This window comes from Micropterus dolomieu, linkage group LG11, assembly GCF_021292245.1.
Source record: "Micropterus dolomieu isolate WLL.071019.BEF.003 ecotype Adirondacks linkage group LG11, ASM2129224v1, whole genome shotgun sequence".
NCBI lineage: Eukaryota > Metazoa > Chordata > Actinopteri > Centrarchiformes > Centrarchidae > Micropterus > Micropterus dolomieu.
This window is the reverse complement of record NC_060160.1, coordinates 9,144,465-9,165,974: the sequence shown is the minus strand read 5'-3', so window position 1 is coordinate 9,165,974 and position 21,510 is coordinate 9,144,465. Positions and strand designations below refer to the sequence as shown.

At 39.9% G+C, this 21,510-nt stretch overlaps 2 protein-coding genes across 5 annotated transcripts in view; both read right to left on the bottom strand.

Moving 5' to 3' along the window:
* sptb (spectrin, beta, erythrocytic) overlaps window positions 1-11,598 on the bottom strand; it is a 48,910-nt gene extending 37,312 nt beyond the window's left edge. The window contains exons 1-4 of one of the 4 annotated variants that reach the window (XM_046061734.1): window positions 11,300-11,598; window positions 10,229-10,352; window positions 9,762-9,835; window positions 4,784-5,055 (exon numbers count right to left, since the gene is read on the bottom strand). In XM_046061734.1, coding sequence (XP_045917690.1) covers window positions 4,784-4,931 — 148 coding nt within the window. In that variant the 5' untranslated portion in view covers window positions 4,932-5,055; window positions 9,762-9,835; window positions 10,229-10,352; window positions 11,300-11,598. Of the gene's footprint in view, window positions 1-526; window positions 1,098-4,783; window positions 5,056-9,761; window positions 9,836-10,228; window positions 10,353-11,299 lie in introns of those variants that run through there. The other 3 variants (XM_046061735.1, XM_046061736.1, XM_046061733.1) reach the window with 3 other exon arrangements.
* A 598-nt stretch (window positions 11,599-12,196) lies between these two features.
* stard9 (StAR-related lipid transfer (START) domain containing 9) overlaps window positions 12,197-21,510 on the bottom strand; it is a 46,989-nt gene continuing 37,675 nt past the window's right edge. Inside the window, exons 23-32 of the mRNA XM_046061898.1 lie at window positions 20,537-20,725; window positions 20,234-20,417; window positions 19,534-19,680; window positions 19,228-19,327; window positions 17,690-17,856; window positions 17,423-17,487; window positions 17,051-17,253; window positions 15,749-15,828; window positions 15,209-15,367; window positions 12,197-14,764 (exon numbers count right to left, since the gene is read on the bottom strand). Of these exons, the coding sequence (XP_045917854.1) occupies window positions 14,663-14,764; window positions 15,209-15,367; window positions 15,749-15,828; window positions 17,051-17,253; window positions 17,423-17,487; window positions 17,690-17,856; window positions 19,228-19,327; window positions 19,534-19,680; window positions 20,234-20,417; window positions 20,537-20,725 (1,396 nt within the window). The 3' untranslated portion in view covers window positions 12,197-14,662. The remainder of the gene's footprint in view (window positions 14,765-15,208; window positions 15,368-15,748; window positions 15,829-17,050; window positions 17,254-17,422; window positions 17,488-17,689; window positions 17,857-19,227; window positions 19,328-19,533; window positions 19,681-20,233; window positions 20,418-20,536; window positions 20,726-21,510) is intronic.

Genomic DNA, 21,510 nt, shown 5'->3' with positions numbered 1-21,510 from the left:
GTTGTTTGAAACAGTTTGTGATGGGTAAGGGCCATATGGAGAATAGGTAACAAGCTCAAATGATGAATATGTTTGTTATTTCAAAGAAAATGATGATATAACACTAGCTAGCAATGAATGGCTTTGGAGGGAAAAACATCACAACCGTTTTAGGAGTTTGCCTATGAATTATTCAAAGCCAAGTCAGTGAACAATTGGGGCAGAGCCACAGCTTCCTGAAAATAAATAAATTACTACCCTATACATTTAGTAAAAAGGGTCACCGTTATGGAAGCCCAGACTTTTTATGCTGCCACCTTTTTACAGTTCTCGCAACAAGATGACAAACTAACCTTACACTTGCTCACATCACAGCCCAACCTCCCTGCAATCTCATCCAAACAGCAAACACAAGTTGGGCAAGGGAGGGGCATGATTGGAAAAGTGTTATCTCGCTCATCTGTTTGGCAGGAGAGGAAGGACAAACTCTCTCTCGAAGACACACAGGTGCACAAACACACACGGCTCTGCCATCAAGACCCTGTACCTTGCAACTGCCTGAAGCGTCCATCCAGGATAGAGTTGAAACAGATGTTGGAGGTGCTGTAACTCAGCCAGCGCGCCCGCTTCATACTTTTAGCTGAAGAGGAAGAGGAGGAGGAGGAGAGGAGGGCGGGGGGAGGGTGAGGGTGAGGGTGAGAGGGTCGCTGACGTCTAGGGGTGCAGGAGGAGGACGAGGAAGAGGAAGAAGAGAAGGGGGAGAGTCCCACGGGTGCCACAGCAAGCGGGACATGCAGAAGAGTGCCATTCCTCTCCAGGTGGTGTTCAGGCTCCTGCTGCTTCCCGCAGCTGCTGCTTCCCCTCGCTGTCTTCCTGCCCTCAGATCTTTGGGTCCGGTGAACCGCCGGGGTGCTCTTGCTCCGGCTGCTGCTCATGCTGACCCGAAGAGGGGCCTCTTTCTCTGCCGGGGCATAGGGCCTGCTGGCAGCCTCCTTGGTCCCTCCACTGCTGCTGAGGATGGCTGTGGTCTCCCTGCTGCTGGCCTTCAGGCTGATCTTGACCTCTCTAAGCCGGGGCTGGCTTATAGGGGCAGCGCGCAGCAGGCACGGGCTGCTCATCTTGACCCCCAAACGACAACAACACACAGCCTGGAGCCGGCAGAGGAGCTTGGCACTCCACGTCTGTCCTCTTCTCTGTCTCTTGGCTCTCTGTCCTCCTTTCCAGATCTCTCTTGTGCTCACTCCTGCTCCTTCACTCCCTCCCTCCCTCCCTCCTTCTTCTTCTTTCTTTCTCACTCTCTCCCCACTGCTGCTGTGATGATGCTATGCCTCCACTCTCAGGCGACACAAGGGCTCAGGCAGCCTTCAGTTCAGTTCAGAGCGGATTCTCTAGCCCCATCCATGCATACAATATGTTTCAATACATCCACGTGCTCACACAACATCCGTCCCTCTACCCAGCACTCCCACACACTCATGAAGGTGAAATGTATCCCTGGCACAGTTGTGATTTCCTGTGCCAATAATACAACATAAAACTGTCTTTCTGAAAGGAATGTCTTTTTTTAGGTTTATGTAAGGAGCCATGTAAATGGCTGGATATTCAATACGTTATACATGTGCTTTGAAGGCATGCTGGGTGCATATTTCTATTCTATTCTTTCATAGTTCACAAGCTGTAAATAAGCAGCAGGCATCATTCAGAGCCTGTCTCAACTCCTGTCTCTCTCTTCACTTTCTTCCCACTTTGTACCCCCCCCCCCCCGACAGGAAACACTGATTGCATTACAGAAACATCAGTGCAGCAGCACTCTAACACAATATCACCAACACCCACACAGAAGCCTTCATCACTTAAAGAGACAGCAAGAAAACTGGTTACAGCACTGCCCGATAAACTGTCTTGACATGACTTTAAATATTTTGGCCACCCAGATGTCGGGGTGGATATCGAACCTCTGTATTTTTGGTACAGACCGAAAGCTGTGCGTAGCATCGAGTGACTGTTTAAAGCAAATGGTCATGAAGTCAGTACTGCTCATAGTGGGGAACTACCTCCCCTAACAAACAAATACAAAAACATTAGATCTTAGTAAAGGCAACAATACTTAAAGCTTAGTACATAAGGAGAAAATTGCAGTGATGGAGTTATAATAGCTGCCATGTACACCTGTTTGATTTGGGCGATATGATGGTACATACCATGCAATAGTAGAAATATGTCCAGCAGTAGAGATTTGGCAAAATTGTTTCCATCGAGGAAGCTTAGCGTCTCTGCTATATATTCAGGGGCAGGCTAGCACATCAGGGCTGAATTCTCCCATGAATCTAGCTGCAAAGTAACATGATATGGGCAGCAGGACTGGTCACGTGATGTGAGAGTGACAGTTGGTGGCGGTATGCACCTCCAAGCCAGTTTTCCATCCACCGTAGAAAAAGCGAGCTCCAATAAAACAAGGAGAGTTAAATTGTTGTTTTTTTTGTTTGTATGGAAGTTCCAAATAAAAGCAGAAATTAATAATAATAATAATAATAATAATCCTTATTTGTAGAGCACTTTTCAAAAACAAGTTACAAAGTGCTTTAACAAGTGTAAAGAATAATACAAAAAAAAAAAGATAAGAGCATGAAAATTTAATATAAAATTAGTAAAATACAATAAAATAAAAGGGATAAAATAAAGTCAAATAAGATCGGGAAAAGCTCTCCTATAAAAGTATGTTTTAAGAAGGGACTTAAAAGAGTTCACTGACTCAGCCGACCTGATTTCCTCGGGCAGGCTGTTCCAGAGCCTCGGGGCCCTGACAGCAAACGCTCTGTCCCCTTTAGTTAATCACATGTGATACGGTTATTTGAACTCCACATGAATTTACAGAAAATTTAATTTACTGAAAAATGACTGTGTCGTGATATAAACTATTACCACAATATAAAATTACATATACCGTGATAGAAGATTTTGGCCATATGACCTGCCCACCCCTAACACCTGTAAGACAATGACTGGATGTCACTACTCAGCTGGTAGCCAAGCAACTGATAAATTGTGAAGCATGAAGAAAGCAGCTAATGCAAGCACTATCATTGCTCTATGCCTGAACTAGCACAATGCTGCATATAAAGTCTTTCATTACAGCTAGATTTCACAAGGGATTCACAGGAAACAGTGCATGCACCTGAACATGATGTGGAAGACTAAAGCTAGTGCACGTCTGCATATCACGTATGTGGAAGAAAACATTTCATAATCAGTAATCTACACTTTGTTTGGGTATGCTGTAAGCAAATACTAGAGTGTCTCTTCCCCTCTTGCATGTCTGACAGAGTAGCCACTTTAGGTATATATGCTGCCCAGAGTAATCAATGTACACTGGGACATACTTGCAGTTACCACTAATGACCACAGGAATCACCAATCAATCATGACTGAAATAAATTAAAGGATAAAGCTGGCGATGTTCTATATTTTTGTTGTGGTCCACAAATAATTTGAAAATACCAAAACCAACAATGTGTTAGTCCCCAACCCTGACTGTGGCTCTCTAACCCTAATCCAAGGCCAAATGGTTCAAACTAAAAACAGCTCACAAATTATATAATTTCATTTTTTTAAAGGCTGAGTAATTTGCTAAAACAGCTTGGCACTGTAGTTTTTAGCAAACGTTACTAGTCCGGGAGTAAATGGTGTTTTTGGTGTTTTTTAAGCTGTGGATTAATACACATTTGTTGCTCTAGTGAGTTTTTACCGCAGCAGGGCGGTGCTTCTGGGATAGACTCAAAATCAACTACATTGCCCATATTCATGGTGATGAATGAACATGTCACCCAGTGCAACAGTGTGGCTCACTGATGTGTTTTTAATCATTTTAAAACAACAATGGAGCTCAAGGCACAGAGGAATGAGATCCGGTATATCAGTTTTTGCCTACATAGGCAATACTTGTTGGTGATCAGTTCGTTGTTGGTTTTGGTCTTTTCAGGTGATTTGTTTATAGGAATAATATAGAATATCACCAGACATATCCCATAAGGATTGTCAAAAGTTGGCAAAATGTTTCTTTTTTATATATAGGCAACATTCTTGTATAGCTGCTTGTGTTTAGACATTTAACATCCGCAAACTTCAGCTTCTTTTGCTAAATTAGAAAAGGTATCATATCCGCCCTAGAAATAAAAAGATTTCAAACAAAACCTTGTACCTGACCTCTCGTGTGTGCGGCTTTACACAAATAAGCATAGTGTGATCCTCTACTCCCCTTTTGTGTTACGCTGCTTTCCACCACAGAAACACTGCTATTTTAAAACCCCAAACAGCCAACCCACAGGTGGGTCACAGCTTACAAGCTTAGCCAGAAATGCCAGAGATCTGTGCTATGGGAGGCAGACAGGCAGGGCAGCTGTCCAGATCGGTCAGACGGTGGCCATTCTGGGAATGTGCAAGTGATCCCAGATACTCGCAAAGGGTGCGGAGCGGTGTCCGGGCTCAGCTGCTGGGAGTTATGTGACACCACAAGAAACATGCACACACAATCACACACACAACAACACCTGCAAAGCTCTAGCTGAGAGCTTTGGAGTAAAATCAAGGATCACCTGGAGTCTGATTCGTTAAATCTTTTTACTAAATCTAGTTGAAGGTCAGTGGCACATTCAAGCCCATTCAAACCTGCCAAAGTTAAACAGACACTCATTATAGCTCGTCTTTTCTGCCCTTCCCACACTCTTAAAGAGACACTGTCATCTCAAAAATCTGTCACGTAAATGCCTCAGAAAGGACACAGCATGTTTACTATGCATGCACTCACCTGCGAGGGCCTTGATGCGCGAGCGCTCAAACAGCCTGGCAGAGCTGTTGTCATTGTCTAGTTCCTCGTCACAGAGGTCGAAGCGGGTGTTGATGTGGCTGTACTGCTGTGTGATCTCCGCATTGTCAAAGTCTGTGGTGGAAGTCATTGCGGTAGCCAGGGTGACAAGTGGGCGAGGGGACGGCAGTCGGCGTCCTCAGGTGGTCTGGGTGTGTAGGGAGATGAGTGGAGGGGACAAAATGACAGGATGGACCTCAAATACTGGAGGTAGTCTGAAACAGAGGGGAAAGACAGACAGTAGAGGGGGCAATGATTGATTATCATGATTAACTGGGGTTCAGCACGTACAATACTGAAGCCAAGACTACTAATAATAAAAAAAATAACTCAGAAACTGATAGAAATCAGTTCATAATAGCAGAGGACAACAAGGTTTCAAGTTCCTCTCCACTCTAAAATGTGTTTTGCTTATTGTTATGCCACTGGGTGTTTGAGATTCATTGTGCAGAATGATGTATGTGCAGAGTTTAAAACTAAAATGCTGTTTGTAAACACTGTTGTAAATTCATCTGTTAGAGGTGGAAAGTTGCACTGTGCTCTCCTTAAATCTCATTTTAAGATGTCTATAGATGATTTTGTGGCATGCAACTTACACAAGTGTGATGTGGAAACTTCAAACCTCCAGCGCACATACACTGAGAATAGTATGTATGTATTGTAATTTTAAGAAGTTTTAACAAGGTGATTTAAGTTTTTTGTGGAAAGACCATATCACACAAAATATATTTGTGTTTCTTAAAACTTGTCTGGTGAGGGTCTTATAAGTATAAAATTATAAATATATAGAATATATACTGTAGATGTGATGGAGTAGACATATGTGAGCTGTATAATACTGCTCAGGGATTCTCTATTCCAAAGGATACTGTAGTGTAGGTCTACAATGATTAGTTGATAAATCAATTGGGCGATAGACAAAAAAAGAATCAACTATGGTGACATTCAATTATTATTTCAATTCAATTCATGTTATTTTTTTTTTAAATCCCAGAAATTTGATAACTTACTTATAGCTAAACAATTGTGAGGACATACTGCTTTTCCTTGTTCTATATTACATCAAATTTCAGTTTTGGACTGTTGGTGACATTAATACAGCCTTAAGGACACTATAACGGCCATTTTGCCCCTTTTTTTTCTGATGTTTTATAGACCAATAAAATAATGCAAAATTGGAAAATGATGCAGACTTGTGACTCTAGTTTTCTCTCCAAGCAGCTCTGTCTTACTACAGTTTGACTTGTATTTTAAGTTAAGTTAAGTTTTAATTTAACAATCCTTTTGAGGAGGGGAGATATCTACACCTGGCAGGAGAATGTCATTTTGGCAATTTTGAAGAAATCTATGAGATCTCAGATGTGGTATAGATATATTTTCCCACAGATATCTCGTCTATCATAGCTTTGGCCCCTCAAGCTCCTGTGCCCCTCATAAGCTCCATTTTGTGCTTGTCACTTTGCTCAACTGTCACCCTGTAGTGTGGCTGTGTATTCTTTGTGTGGAATTGCGGGTTGAAGGGTAACTGCTCAGATAGCTCTATCTGAGTGCAGCATAGCTCTCTTATCATGCTTCACAGGGGGAGGGCAACCCCTCTGTACTGCAGAACATGACGAAGCCACCTTCTTTTGAATGATGCCGCTCACGTAGTATGGACTGCGAGTGTGTGGGTGTGTCTGTGCGTTTTTGTGGCTGGGTATTTGTGAGAATAAGCACAAGCAGAAGCGGAAAATCCAACTTGTATTGATACTGTAGTACACAAAGAATAGAGAAAAAGGAACATCACAGTGTCCTCATCTGGCACCGATTAATAGTGCATACAACAATTGCTGAAAACCACACTGAATACTGAGATTTAAGTTATATCATTAGTACTAAAATTAGATATAAAGCAAATAATCTGCATTTATTCTATGTTCGTGATTATACGGTGGTGGGAAGTACATTTATTAAATTATTGTGCTTTTTTACTTAATTTTATGCTAGCTTATACTTCTACCCTACAACACTTCAGAGGGAAAAAATTTAACATCCACAGTCACTTTGCAGATTCAGATTTGAACTTATACTAAAACCTATAATGAGCATACAATAAGATGGATTGTTAGACATTAAATTAAAACATCCAACAGTATATAAAATATCTATAATTAGCTCCGCTGTAAGCAGCGGCACTAAAATTCTGCTTATATGTTAATGCATCAGTAATAATAATCCAATGGTATCATAAAATATATATATTAATATAACATGGACAGAGGCCATTTTTCCTGCATAATGAGTACTTTTATCCTTTGTTAATTTTGTTGATAGTACTTTTACTTATAGTAGAGTCATTTATCATTGTGGTATTGTTACTTTTACTTAAGTCTGAATACTCCTTACACCACTGTGATTTTACGCAACTAACTTTAAAAAATTAAATTAAATTATAGATGTCTTAGGCTAAATTTAGTTAACATTCATGCAGCAGTTTAATGGTGTAGCTGGATGAGGCGAAGCTAATCTTTATATTTAAGTTGCCGTTGGGGAGATCTGTAACAATGCATCAGATTTTATAGGATAATCACATGTTTTTCATGTAAAATCTTAATCTGCAAAGTAGCTATAAAAGTAGCTATATCTGTCAAATTATTGTAGCGAAGTAAAAAGATCAGTAATTGCCTCTGAAATGTAGTGGAATAGAGGTATAAAGCAGCATAAAATCAAAAAACTTAGCTATAGGTACCTCAAAATTGTATGTAAGGACTTTAAGTAAATATACTTAGTTATTTTCCATCACTGCAGACATGCCTTCACAATGTGACCACAGAAAATGTTTCTCTTGTGCATTCAAAGATGAGGCCCTCAGTGATGCTCAACGATGGCATACTACAGGTCTTCCTTCTCCTATTGCTCAGTATCAGTCCTCTGCAGGCGGCTGTTATCAGCCCGGCGATGCTCCACCCACCACTGGGGATCCCCTTATCACCTCACACACACAACCTGGACAGGACTACAGCACAACACACTCAAACTGCACAAACCCTCCTTGCACACAGTACAAACCCGTATCCACAAACTATCAGCAGTGTACAAAACCTGTAAGACTGTAATCGTGTCTAAGGACTGACTGCTTGACTGAACTACCAAAACACAAACCGCAGCAAATTGAGTGTGTGAGCTGGGACTTCTGCTCAGTGACACTTTAGCAGGCTCTGTTTACAGCTGTATTAAGGCAAGCTGGCCTCCTGCTTATAGACAGTCCTGTGACAGAGAGTTCACTGCCTGCCACAGCAAGTGTGTGTCTGTCAATAGAGAAGTGTCCTCTTGTGTCCTTGAGTGTCCTGCTCACTCACAGTAGGTCACCCTTTCAGTTTCAAGTTCCCGTAATGCAGAATAAAAGTCTAAAAATACCCAATAGGATAAAGTCACTGATATAAAGTGCTGAGCGAGGGAATCAGTGGACTAAAATAGTGCCTGCACACCATTGTAGCTGTGAGATTTTTCTTAGATATGCATAATATTCAATATAATGAATTGTGTCATAACTTAAAACTACAGTTTCCATTATAGCATTAGAGGTGCAACTAACAACTGTTTTCAATATCAATTAATGTTTTGATTATTTTCATGGAATAATGGAAAACAAGACTAAGAGTGTACAGCCGTTCTATAGCAGTTCTACAAGGCTGTACTTAGGCACAGCGGTACTTTGAGCTAAATACTAATGCACGTTAACATGCTCACAAACATGCTAATGTTAAGCATGTATAATGTTTCTTAGTTTAGCTTGCTATCATTTGCTAATTAACACTTAACACAAAGAACAGCTGAGGCTTTTTTGCTAATTTTGTAGATATTTGGTCACAAACCAAAGTACTGGATAAATTGAAATTTTGACCTGATAAAAAGGCGCTAAATAAAAAGAAGATCACCAAAGTCATTAGAAGTCAACATCTGAGGACCGTGAATGCCTGTGCAAATTTTCAAGGCATTCTACTGAATAGTTGTTGAGATATTTCAGTCTGGACCAAAGTGGTGGACTGACCTACAAACCAACAACAAAAGAAAAAACTCCAAGTCCAAGTTCCTACAGAACTCCAAAGTGTGCAATTTACAATGCCATACAACAGAGAAAAGCAGCATTTTTCCTTCATAAATGACTAAAACAATTAATCAGAAATAATTGATGTAATTGCATTATGAGTCATATTATTAGTGTTACCATTGTGACTTGCTATTATTGGCCTCTACTCATAAAACAAATGATATAATACTTTCTACCACCTGTAGTAGATAAAGTCATCAGCACATGCTCCAGGAAATACAACATTTTTATAGCTGCACATTGCGAGCTGATGAGTAAGGGGTGCTGGATAATTTCTCAAAAGTCATATAAAAGTCAAGAGGGATGATTAAAATGTCAGCTGGAATATCTCCAGATATTCAAGCGCTCCTTGACCTCAGAAAAAAAAACATATTACATTTCTTTTAATCAAAACTCATGTTGCATTACAATAAAGCAACACAGCTTTTGCTATTTGTGGATGCGCACAAGGTTTTAGGGAAATGGTTAAAAGGTGCAAATGAGATTTTTACTCTTAAAATGTGCTGAGTAAGAATCTAAACAAAACATTTCCTTGTTTCTGAGGTGTGAAAAAAACTTTTCTTTGATGACAACCCCACTGCTGATTGTGATTTTAATTGACTGCACCCATTTCCCTCCTTTGTTGTTCTAGCAAAAACTAAATTATAAACAAACACATACAATGTCAACATCAAATCAGTGACAAATAATAACTGTGGAAGCCATGCTCCCCACTGTAAGTGAATGCCTTGTTGATGCCTGCACTCAGCTGGGCTGGGAGTGAGCCCATTATTTGGAGTCAGATGGAGAGGATGAAATAAGAGATGGGTGTGGTCAGGATGTGTGACATACAGTGTGTGTGTGAAACTGTAGCAGCAGTAACTGGACTGAGGAGTGGGAGGCCTGTGGTCCAGCAGGGAGTGAATCTGAGACATAAACACAAAGTGGACAAAGATCAATATGGAGCAAGAGGAGGGATGGGCTGGTAACTGCATTGAGTGACCACCAACGTATGCAGCTCTAACTTCACCCTCAAACTGCCAATATGAACATCAAACTACTACTCATGTATTTTACCAAGATATACGGATGAACATGGTGGAAGTCGAGCATAAAACAGTGTTTAGCATAATCCATACTGTACATTGATTGTGTACACAAGCTGTGAAAAGGGCTCCTTTGTTGTGGTCAATATTGTTTTGACTACAACAACAGTGAGCCTAAATCTTGTGAGAGGTTATAAGAAATTGATAGCAAACTATTCTTGGAGTGTGTTTACACAAAAGTCCCTGCTCGCCCAGACATGGCGACACACTCACACTTGTCCTTTTAAGGGGAATGAGAGGGGGACGTCTCTTCTGCTCAGGGAACATTTTATCTCTTTGTTATTTAAGACGCCGCCACATTGTTTTTGGTCATTGATGGAATCAGCATCGTTGTGTGCTTTAAGAAAGAAAAGGAGATAAAATATTCAACTGTGAAACATGTGCAACATGCAGTCACAAGTACATTTACTCAAGTACTGTATACTAAGTACTCAAGTACTAAGTACAAATATGAGGTACCTGTATTTGGGTATTTGCATTTTCTGCTGCTTTATGCTTCTGCTACACAACATTTAGTTACTAGCTACTTCACAGATTAGGATTTTACATTCAAAAATATGATAGGCTTATAAAACATGGTTCAATTAAGCTTAAACTATGTCAAAAGAATATGAAAACATAATAAGCTCCACTTTCACCAACTACAACAGTAAATGCTACTTACACATGTATAATGTATCAATAACAATCCAACAAAATAAATAATTTCGGCGAAATTTAAGGACTTTCACCTTGAGTTACTTTTACTTAAGTGACATTTTTACATTCAGGACATTTATACCTAATGTAGACTTTTTTTTAATACATTAGTCTATTGCTACTTATATGTAAGCAAAGGATCTTAATACTTTCTCCACCATCCCTCAACAAGCAACGTTTGGAAAGCGCACTTCTCCACGCGCAAACATGTGCAGTGACGTCATTGTGCGCACTTTTCAACTACCCGCTGAAGCCTGCGCACAGACAAAGATAACTGATAACTCCAGAATTTTCGCGAGATGTTTTTCTTCATTAAATTTGGTTACTTTAATAGCAGAGCGCGTTCATATAAAAATAAATAATTTATCTGAAAGCTTTTCAAAACGACGTCATCATTTGAAATGGCAGCCTCGTCCAACAGGTGGTTTAGAGGCAACTTTTAACTGTACTTCAAACAACGGCAAACAACAGCAGCCTAAATGGAATGAGCACCGTTCAGTGACCGGTGACAGGAACTATTTGGCCAAAGATCAATAATTTCATTTAACAATGGCGCAATTAGCTCTGCCTTCAATTTACACTTACTTGCTTCTGGATGTTGTCCTGTCCGTAAGTGTTTATCTTGAGTCTTTTCCCTGCCAACAAACCAATTATAATCCCATTGAAGCAGCGGGGTCCCGGTCAGAGCTGACGGAGGTCTCCACAGCGCGAGGAGGGCACGGGGGAAGAGGGAAAGGGGGCTAAAGGCGCCGCGCGCTCCACGGTCATTCCCGAAAGCCAGCGACTGACCCACCCTGCCGGGTTAAAAATAAAGTGGGCGCATCCAGTACATGATCTGAGCGCGCATGGGGACGGACATTCCTGACTAGAGTTGGTGACTCTAAATGGCAGAGACACTTGTGATCTCCTGTGCACCCCCTTCTCTCCACCCCGCCCCGCTCGGCCTCTAATCGCACACACAACACCCACCCACACAGACCCTCTCAGAAATGTCACCTCTACTGTTGCCTCTGCAACAGTATGCAAAGACAGGTCTGGACATGGACACCTGGAGAAAAGAGCCTCACATTGGAAAAGGAGGTCCATCGGTTAAAACCTGAGTGGAAACACCTGTCAGACAATGTGACATCAGGGGTGGAAAGTAACTAAGAACATTTACTTATATTACTTGAATATTTCCATTAAAGCTGCTTTACCATTTCTACTCTACTATTTCAGAAGGAAATCATGTATTTTTTATAAAGCTACTAGTTACTGTTCAGATTAAGATTTTAAACTATTTAAAAAATGACCAAAAGGCAGTGTCTAGTACGGACACCTTGTCAAAATGAATGTCATTGAGTTGTTAGCACTTACTCTAGAGTGATTTCCCATCAGATGGTTTCATTTAAATAACTGTTCCAGGTCCAAAGAGATAAAACAACCCAATATTTCACAGGATCGGCAAAGATTAGAGAAAAGTCTAAAATGAATATACACGTGTAGCAGAACTTGTGTGTTTTATTCCTTTCTACCCCATAAACAATCTCGCTAGCCCTCAGATTTATCTTGTGACCTTTTGAAAAACAACTTCAACAACTAACAAAAGAAGACAAAACTTCTCAAATATGGAAAACAAAGCATTAAAGTAGTTAAATCATTTGATGTCAGCTTTACGATTTGACTTCAATTTACACTTCCATGCCGCTCGGGGCCACTGAGATACTGACACATTTCAATCAGCACCAAAGATACAGCATTTCAATAACCAGGCCTACTTGTGACAGGTAAAACAACTCTGGTAAATGGTAAACAGATGATTAAAAAAAAAATGTGAACACAACAATTCACTTCAAATATGTATTGCATTCATAAAAAATGGCCAACATACATGCTAAATAACATCGTATTAGCAACAGGAAGCGGTAAATACATTTACAACACATCTTGAAAACATAAATATTCTCTTTACACAGTGCAATGAGCACTTAAAAATATATAGATACACATATAAAAGAAATCAGTACATAAATGTGTCACTTTGTTCCTTCACTTTATGTCTTCAGTATTTTTATCTCTTTTTCTTTGGTTCCCCCAAGAACATCTAAAGTCACAAACTGAGCGCTGCACTGAACTACGGGAAATAATATGGCTTCATATCTGGATACGGCTGACCCAGCACTGACTGACAACAGTCCTGCCTTTGATCAGCTTCTGCATAGCTTCAACACTGTACACACACACACAAAAAAGAACTTTTTTATACGTGACATTAATAAATGCAACAGTTTTGTGCAAGCAACGTGCTTTGCTCATAAAAACTAAAACCCATTACAACTATAAAACACATTCAACAGCATTTCAAACAGAAGGTAAGAGGAACAATTTCGTTACAACAGACTTCAGAAAGAGGTGAACAAAAGGTCTTAAATCTAAGCTTATGCAGATTCATACTGTGTATTTATCTTAGTGCTGCTTCAATAATGAAATAAAGGGAGGTCAGAGGGTCAAGGTCAGCTGCAGGGTGTCATCTCCGGAGCTGGTGGGATCTTCAGTATCCTACTCGACACTTCAGCAGACCAGATGTTTGCTGATGGAGAGCTTTGGTTGAACATGTATATGACTACTTGCCCTCTAACTTATATCCAAAATGTTCTCGACATTCCAACTCACCACCTCCCTGCTTTGCTACAAAACTGTTTTTAGGGCAAAGTGCTGCTGAGTGGTTTCAAATTTGTAGTGCCTACACAGACAAACGCATACATTACGAATAACAGCTATAGAGTAACTCAATAATATACTGCAAAGGCAAGCTGAAACAAAAATATAAATTTAGGATGGAGGAAAAATAAAAGACCACAGTCTACATTACTTTCAGCCAAAATTAAAAAAGACTATACTTGGCCTCTCTTTTCTGAACCCCTCTCCTCTACTAATAATTTGCATACAGTCCCTTACCTATATTTATCTTTCCCCGTTTTGCTGAAAAACTACTGAAGGACATTTGAAGCTCATTTTCTTTGAGTGGTTAAAATATGCAGTTCCTGAGGAAATTAGTACATATTCTGTATGTACCGTAACAAATCCAGATTTCAATCATTGTTCCAATTTTCATTGTACAGTACTGTCATTTCTGGCAAAACCCCCTTAATCATCTAAATCAGTAGGCCAAAACAAACATTTAATAATTATTTATAAAAACTGCTTGACCCAGATCTGGAACAAAGTGATGCTGCCATCTGTATATGGTCTTAATCTCTGGTGTATTGACGTCCTTGGAACCACAAAACTGCCTTTTTCATTGATAGATAGAAAGTAAACACTGGTGAAAACACACTTACGTAGTAAATATACATCAAGTGAGTATAACCTTGAATAATCTGTTGAACCACTCTTCAACTTAGATTTAAAAGGTTCTCTCGCTGAGACGCTGACCTTGTTAACTTTGACATTTTTGGTTGTTCACGTTACAATCTGGTAGAAATCAGTAGACACCATATTTCTAACAGGCATTACGGGAGATAAATGGTTGATACTTATCAGGTCATAACGGAATATTAACCTACTTCGTCAAATTAATGAATCTATTAGGTTGGAAAACCTGGTAGTTTTGCTGCCTTGGAAAATTAATTATCTGGCTGTCTAAACTTAAATACAATACATTAAATGTGTCTTTCCAAGGCACTTCCTTAGACTTCTACTCAATCTTTGGTAAAAATAGGAATATGATTGTTACAAGCATTATGTACATTAGACATATAAAAATACAGTTTCAATATTTTATAAAAAAAAAATAAAAAAAAACCTTCATATAAAAAGCTGCTTCAACTGGGAATGAATTTGACAGTGCTCTTATAATAAAAAAGTCAAGTAAATACATTTCAGGTGCAAATTAAAAAGACTAACTAAGATTAACTCCATGCTGAAGACAGTTTAAGTGCTCACTGCTAATGTTTTCCTCCCATGGATTTACGAAGCGAGAAAAACGTCAAGGTCAGCAATGACCGCTGCCTGTCTTCTGGCAACCGTGTTCAACAGTCGGTGAGGAAAGGATGGAGTTCCCAGGTCCACCTGGAGAAGAACAAACCGCTTTTGTAAGGACGAATCCAAGTTGAAGGCAGAAGTTAATAAAAACAAAACATTATGGCGGGATCGCATATAAGAGCCCGTGAGGTAAGACTGTGATGTATGTAAAAGATTTTACTAATTTAACCACTTTTGACAAAACTTTATCCAGAAGACCCTTTAAAATGTGTTACATGTTGAAAGACAGAGGCGTCTAAATGCCATTCAAATAAAGGTTATAATCCAAAAAATAAAACACTGCAACTTGAACTTGCAAATCACCAACTACGGGGTTGTGCTGTTAGGAGCTGTTTTGACTTCAACTTTAAAAGAAAAAACAGCCATTTGTAGTTTCAAAAGTAATTACTTATTTACTGCGTATTTGTGATCGGACTGTAACCACATATACAAATGTACCATTCACCATAGTGTATAACAACCATATCTCACCTGTAGCAGGTAAACGACCCTGGTGACTTCCTGTTTATTACATCTAATTGGCTGCAGGACCCAGCAACTGGGCATCATCTCCCCTCGGACAGCATCCACACTGGGACGAGGCAGAGACTCCTCGAACACAGACTGCATTGCCAGCACGCACAGGCCAGCCTGAGGCACAGGGCAAAAAAATATATAAAAAATAAAAAGAATCATCAATAAAACAGGCAGTGCAGCCTTTTGATCAGCCAAGATGTACACTGTACACTGATACGGTATCTTCCATACCCACTGCCTCTGGGTCAGAGTTGTTTACACTCAGTGTTGTTTCAGTGAGCATGAGTAGTGTCAAAATTGCACGTTCTACATTTTGTCAATCAAAAACTAGCCCTGGTTTCCTGCTACACTAATATGACAGCAGATGTAATTTTCTCCTTCAAACTAAGGCGTCATTTTATGTACAACTATGCTGCTAATGCTCAGTGGACCTAATACAAGTGTGACTTGCAGTGATAATCAGGAGCGGCTGGTTGATTTTGCAGCTGTGCTTACCTGTTTGGACTCAGTGCTGATGCAGCAGAAGTCCCGCGGCTGGCTGAGGTGGCAGGTGGACGGATCTGTTAGTATGTAAACTAAACAGAAGAGATAACATGTCAGAAAGGGAAAATGGTTGATGAGAAACGTGGAAATGGATACAAATTTAAATAGAGACAAGGCAATGGGACATAACTTTATTGCTAAACAAGGTTGGAAAGCTATTCATTTTTCAACCTTCGGGGGGAAAAAAGCAAAATATAAAATGTTTATAACAAGATGTGATGATCTAATATAATAAACTCTACACCAGTGTGTAGACACAAATTGACAAAATAAAACGTGTGATCAGCAGTGTAGATGAAGTAAGAGAGGCCCAATGATGTTGCATACGTATTTTCGCAACTTAACTGCAGGTGTGATAATGGAGTTGGCCATGCAATACAATAAGCTGTCAGTGATGAATGAGACTGTGCACTGTACTATACTATACATAGCCAATGGATGCAAACGCATCACTTGGAGCAAATACTTTTGCAGGGACCATAAATGCCTTGCAAAAATATAAATAGTTTTGCAGCAGAGACAAAAATACAAATATTATTTGCAAAGTAAAAGCTTTCATCACATGCAGCTGAAGTTGAACTACTAGTAGTAACTAGTATTTATCAGCATCTTATAAACTGCTACTTTCCCTTGTTGAGTTATCTTAATGTTTCAGGTTAACTGTTGGTTGACTATAAAAATAAACTGGGTTTTTAGAAAATTAGCTTACAACATCTCACAATCAAGATACCCTGTATTAACCAGGTCTTAAGAATGTATTCAGACCCTTCAATTAAGTAAATGGTAAAAATACCACAATGTGAATAATACGTCCAACATTGTACCTATGAAAAAGTATGTAAGTATAATCATCAAAATATACATCAGGTATCAAAAGTGTTCAATGCAGAACACTGTTATATGTAGAGTGAATTATTACTGATCAGTTAATGTGTAAGAAGCATTTTACTTTTTGTGTCATTTGTTGAGATGGAGCTAATTTGAACTATGTTGTTGGGTAGTTTAATCCATAAACATCCATTATATTATCACGTAAAATCTTAATTTTGAAAATAACAATAACTGTCTAAATTACTGAACTGTATGTTGGCTGTAAGTGGCATAAAACAGAAAATACTCTAGTAAAGTCCATCTTCCTCAAATTTGCACTTAAGTATAGCTCTTGACTAAATGTACTTTGCTGCATTCCACCGCTGGCATTATAATATGTAGAAAGCATGTGAGGATATAGACCAAGCAGAAATGTTAGCTCACCCAGCTGAGTACTGTCATCTAGTGGTCGTGTCCACACAGAACGGACCGACTGATTGTACATGTGGCTCTTGGATAGCTGACTGATAATGGTCCACAGACTGTCCAGGGGCCTGTCCAGCTCCCCGGCCCCCAGGAAACAATGGACAGATGGGCTGGAGGAGGGCTTGTAGTAAGCCTGGATACCTCGTTCTTCACCTTGGTACCTAAATAAACAGACTTAATACATTAGCAAATGAATGATATTTGATTTTTCAGGACTGCACTTTGCAGCTCATTAATCTAATCTAATTTCATCTAAGAGCAGACAGAGAGAAAGTCCTGACCATACGAGGGGATTGACTTGAGTTTATTAAACAGAATGACAGTGCTCACCTCCAGCCTGCTGTGGCCTTGCCATTAAGAAGGTTGCTCAAATCCCCAGAAGAAGCTAGTCTCACCTGTGGAGAAAGAAATTTTACAATTCAACCTGATACAAATGTCTGAAAGAGTAAATCAAAACAGGGACAATCATTATTATGTTTAGTCAATAACAGTGGCATTTAATGGCAGGGTGTTTTCACCAGAATGCAAAAGCAGTCCATACAGCAAAGACATTTTCAAGTATTTCCTTTAATTCAGCTCTGAATTCAGGTCTGTTACCTCAGCCAGAGTTCGACCGAGGAGACTAGATGTGATATCCTGATAAGTTGTGGATATGGATGAGGAGGAGCCAAAGGAGGCGGTGCGTTGACGTATACAAGTTGGGGGTGATGGAGATGAAGTCATCAGTGGCTCAAACCCGGTGACGGGAGGCTCAAGGCGGACATCTAACAAAACACATGGATGTTAACATGGAATCTGAATGCAGAGAATATAGAGGGGGTGAACTGTCACATCAGTGACAGACGGGCAAAACTACTTTGGAAACTATTTTTTTAAGTTACCTGCAATCATTTATCTTGTATATTAGTTTTTAAAATGATGTAGATGATTCTGTCTTTGAACGTTAGTGATGGGCATGTTAACGCGTTATTATCGCATTAACGCATTAATTAATTAACACCGCCAATTATTTTATCGCAGTTTTTGTTATTATTATTATTATTTTGAAAGTCTGCTGCTCACTGGCTCTGAATACACATACAGTCAAACCATGGGTCACAGGAGGGGTGGGATGTTGATCAGCCACCCAAAAAAGCAGTGGAGGGAGGCTTTGTCAGACTACGCTGGATGCAGCGTGTGGGAAAAGTAGATAAATAAAAGCAAGACAAGCGCTCAAACGCCACAGTGAAGTGGATAGCTACACAGTGCATGCTGATTAGTATTGGGGAAGATGTCAGTCTTAGGAACGTTCTTAAAATCACAACGTAGTTGCTTGGCACCGTGGGATCACTCTGCACTCCTCAGGTGAAGAGGAGACAGCGCTCTGCGAGTATGGCGCTCTATGGATAGTAACCATGGAAACAGCTTCTGTGCGCTACACAGAGGTAGCCTGTTTAAAAGTTAAAATTATAGGCTACATAACTTTACCTGATGGGCCTATATCTAGTTTCGTGGGGAAGCTCTGCCATGCAAATTCCCTCCTGTTGATATCCTATTTAGTAAACAGTAATAGATTCGGGTAACTCTGAAACAGCAAGGATCAGTTTGTCTTCTAATGATTTGTGCTGTGGGTTACGTACAGAAATTCAAGACAATTGAACTTCGGCAGCGAGCGGGCATGTGCGTGAGGCGACCACTACACCTCACTCTAACAGGACACTTGCAACTGAACATAGACTGTTTCTGCTGCTGCCTGATAAGAGAAAAATGTTTCTGCTGAAGGTGCCTGTTATGATGTTATGATTGTGGCTCTGGACTCTAACTTGCTTTAACAAGCTAGATAAAAGGTAATGCCCTGGCAGTGGTAAATAGCTTTGGTTTCATTTTTGATTTGATTATATTAATGTTTAAGTTGAGATTTACAAGAAATATTTTATTGCTAATGTGTAAAGGGAATACTGCTGGCAAAAAGCACTTGATTTGTTTAAAGTGTTTGCAAACCACATGTTATAAACTACTTTAGAAATTATTCAATTTTGCGCATAACAATGCGATTAAAAATTTTAATCTTTGCCCAGCACTAGTTTTTTTTATTTAAGAACTTTTGAGCATAATTTTGCCCATTTGTGTTTTGTGAATCACTGTCCAGTCCTTACCATGGGCAGACAGCCAGGCTCTCTGTGTTTTCACACTTTGAGGACCACACATAGGAGGACGTGTCCTGACCGTCAGCCCTTCATCCTGGAACCCTACGATCTGAACAAAAACAGTAATGACGATGCAATTACCCTCTGTGTTGCTCATTCAAAAAGATAAATTACAACAAATGCATAAAGACGAGCTATTATATAAAAATAATCCAAAACATCAAATTTACATTCTTGGATTTCCAGTTGAAAGTCGTAAATTCTTAAATCTCAGTTATTCAAATCTACTGTAATGTGTAACATTAGCGTATAAACCTGTCCAGTCAGAAGTGGTCGGTTGCCGTGCTGTAACTGGGCAGTGTTGCCGCTGTTGTACCCTGACGTTGGTCCAGAGGAAAGGCTCAGGCTGGATCCTGTGCACAGGGTGCTGTTACTGATTCTTGTCCGATGCCTCAGGTCATCCTGCACCGCACAGAGGGATGAGAGATGCCAGTGAAATTATTTGCCATAATGTTGTGAGTCCCTAAAAACAACTGATAACATCTTATTTTAAACATATTTATGTATTTTAACCTAATTTATTGGCAAATGAGTAGGAATCTTATATAATAAAAAAAATTATATATACACAACATTTTTATGTCCATGAAATCCATCTATTATAGATCCCAAACAATTCATCAATTAGTCAGTTGACAGAAAATCAACAATTCTGATTATTAAGTAAATGTTTTAAGTCACTTATCAAGTAGACATTACAATTATTTGCTAGTTCAAACTTGTCAAATGTGAGAAATTGCTTTTTTATTCTCTTCGACATGATTGTAATTTGAATCTTTGTATTTTTAGTCGGACAAAAAAAATCAAATTCACAAAGCCACGCAGGCCTCTGGGAATTTGTAATGGACATTTTTCACAGTTTCTGGATATTTATATAATCTGGGTCTGAACTAAAATTTCATGCTGTTACACTTGAGGAAATCAGTTATGATGCAGCAATGACACAAAAACGGACCTTGACTTCCTGAGACAGGGTCTGCTGCTGAATCCTCCTCTTCTCCTGCTCAGTCCTTTCTCGCAGTCGTTCTCGTGCCTTCGCAATCTCTGTCCTGGCCTCCTCCCGGGCTCGGCCGTAGTCGCGCAACAGCTGCTCAATGTCAGATGGATACTGGCCCTCTCCTCGTGTGGGTTCTGGTATTCTGTCATTTAGATAATTCAGTGAGAACACTAAACCTGAAAACATTTACAGTATGTATTCAATTTAAGTCTAATAAGGGCATTTTGTTTTGATCTTTTGAGAGAACCAGCAGTGTATTACCTGGTGTTGTCCTCTTGGCAGAGCTGCTCTTTATGCCGACTAGGCATGGCAGAATATACCTTAGAGGAGGAAACGGCCTCTTGCAGAGGGGAGCGAGGATGTTTGCTGGGACTCAGACTACGAGCTCTTCGGTAAGTCTGAAGACGTTCCTCCCTCTCCTGCCTCAAACCCTCAATACCCCTGCGGTGTCTGAGAGGAAAGATTCAGGCAATTTACCTCATGTTATCAGTTTCAGGGTTGAGTATTGCATCTCTTTTGGAATGTTTTTTTGGAACTGAGATGTATAATATCTAGGGCTGACCCCGAATAGTCAAAGATTCGATGCTTCGACCAGTTTTCTCCCAATAAGTTAATATACAGCCTATTACAATATACATTTCAATGTTTAATGCTGTAAATAAACATATAAAAAGAATAACATTTTCAATAAATGTTTTTAAAGTGGGCGAATAAATCCAAACCCAGGTTCGTCAGTGAGCATGTGTAAGCGTAGCATGGATGTGTGTAGTGGCAGTGGAGGAACGCATGCTGAAGAGAAGGAGCTCCAGCTTCACGGTGTTGTGCCGAGTTGTTCGCACCTCGCGGGACTTTCAGATAATTTATCACAGTTGATGAACCACAAAGAATATTTTATAGTTTTTAAATAGCCGGCTGCTTGAAATAGACTCGTGAGGAACCGCGACGTGCATGCAGTTATCGGCAGCAGTAATGCACGTAAAACTCTGCACAAGACCGGTGAATGACAGGCGAGAGAGCGCGCACCTCAGTTTAGCTGGAAATTTACAGTGTAAGTTGAATGAAGAGAGACTGCAGCTCTGCAGCTTCTCAAGATTAAAGCGGAGCTACCCGCCCACCCCCACCCACCACAATCGTCGCGCACAAAAAACACGAATGTCAGTCAACTATAGGCAGGACTTGACGATTCTGATTTGACTATGTAAATCCTTAGTTGGGGACAGCCCCAATTATATCCT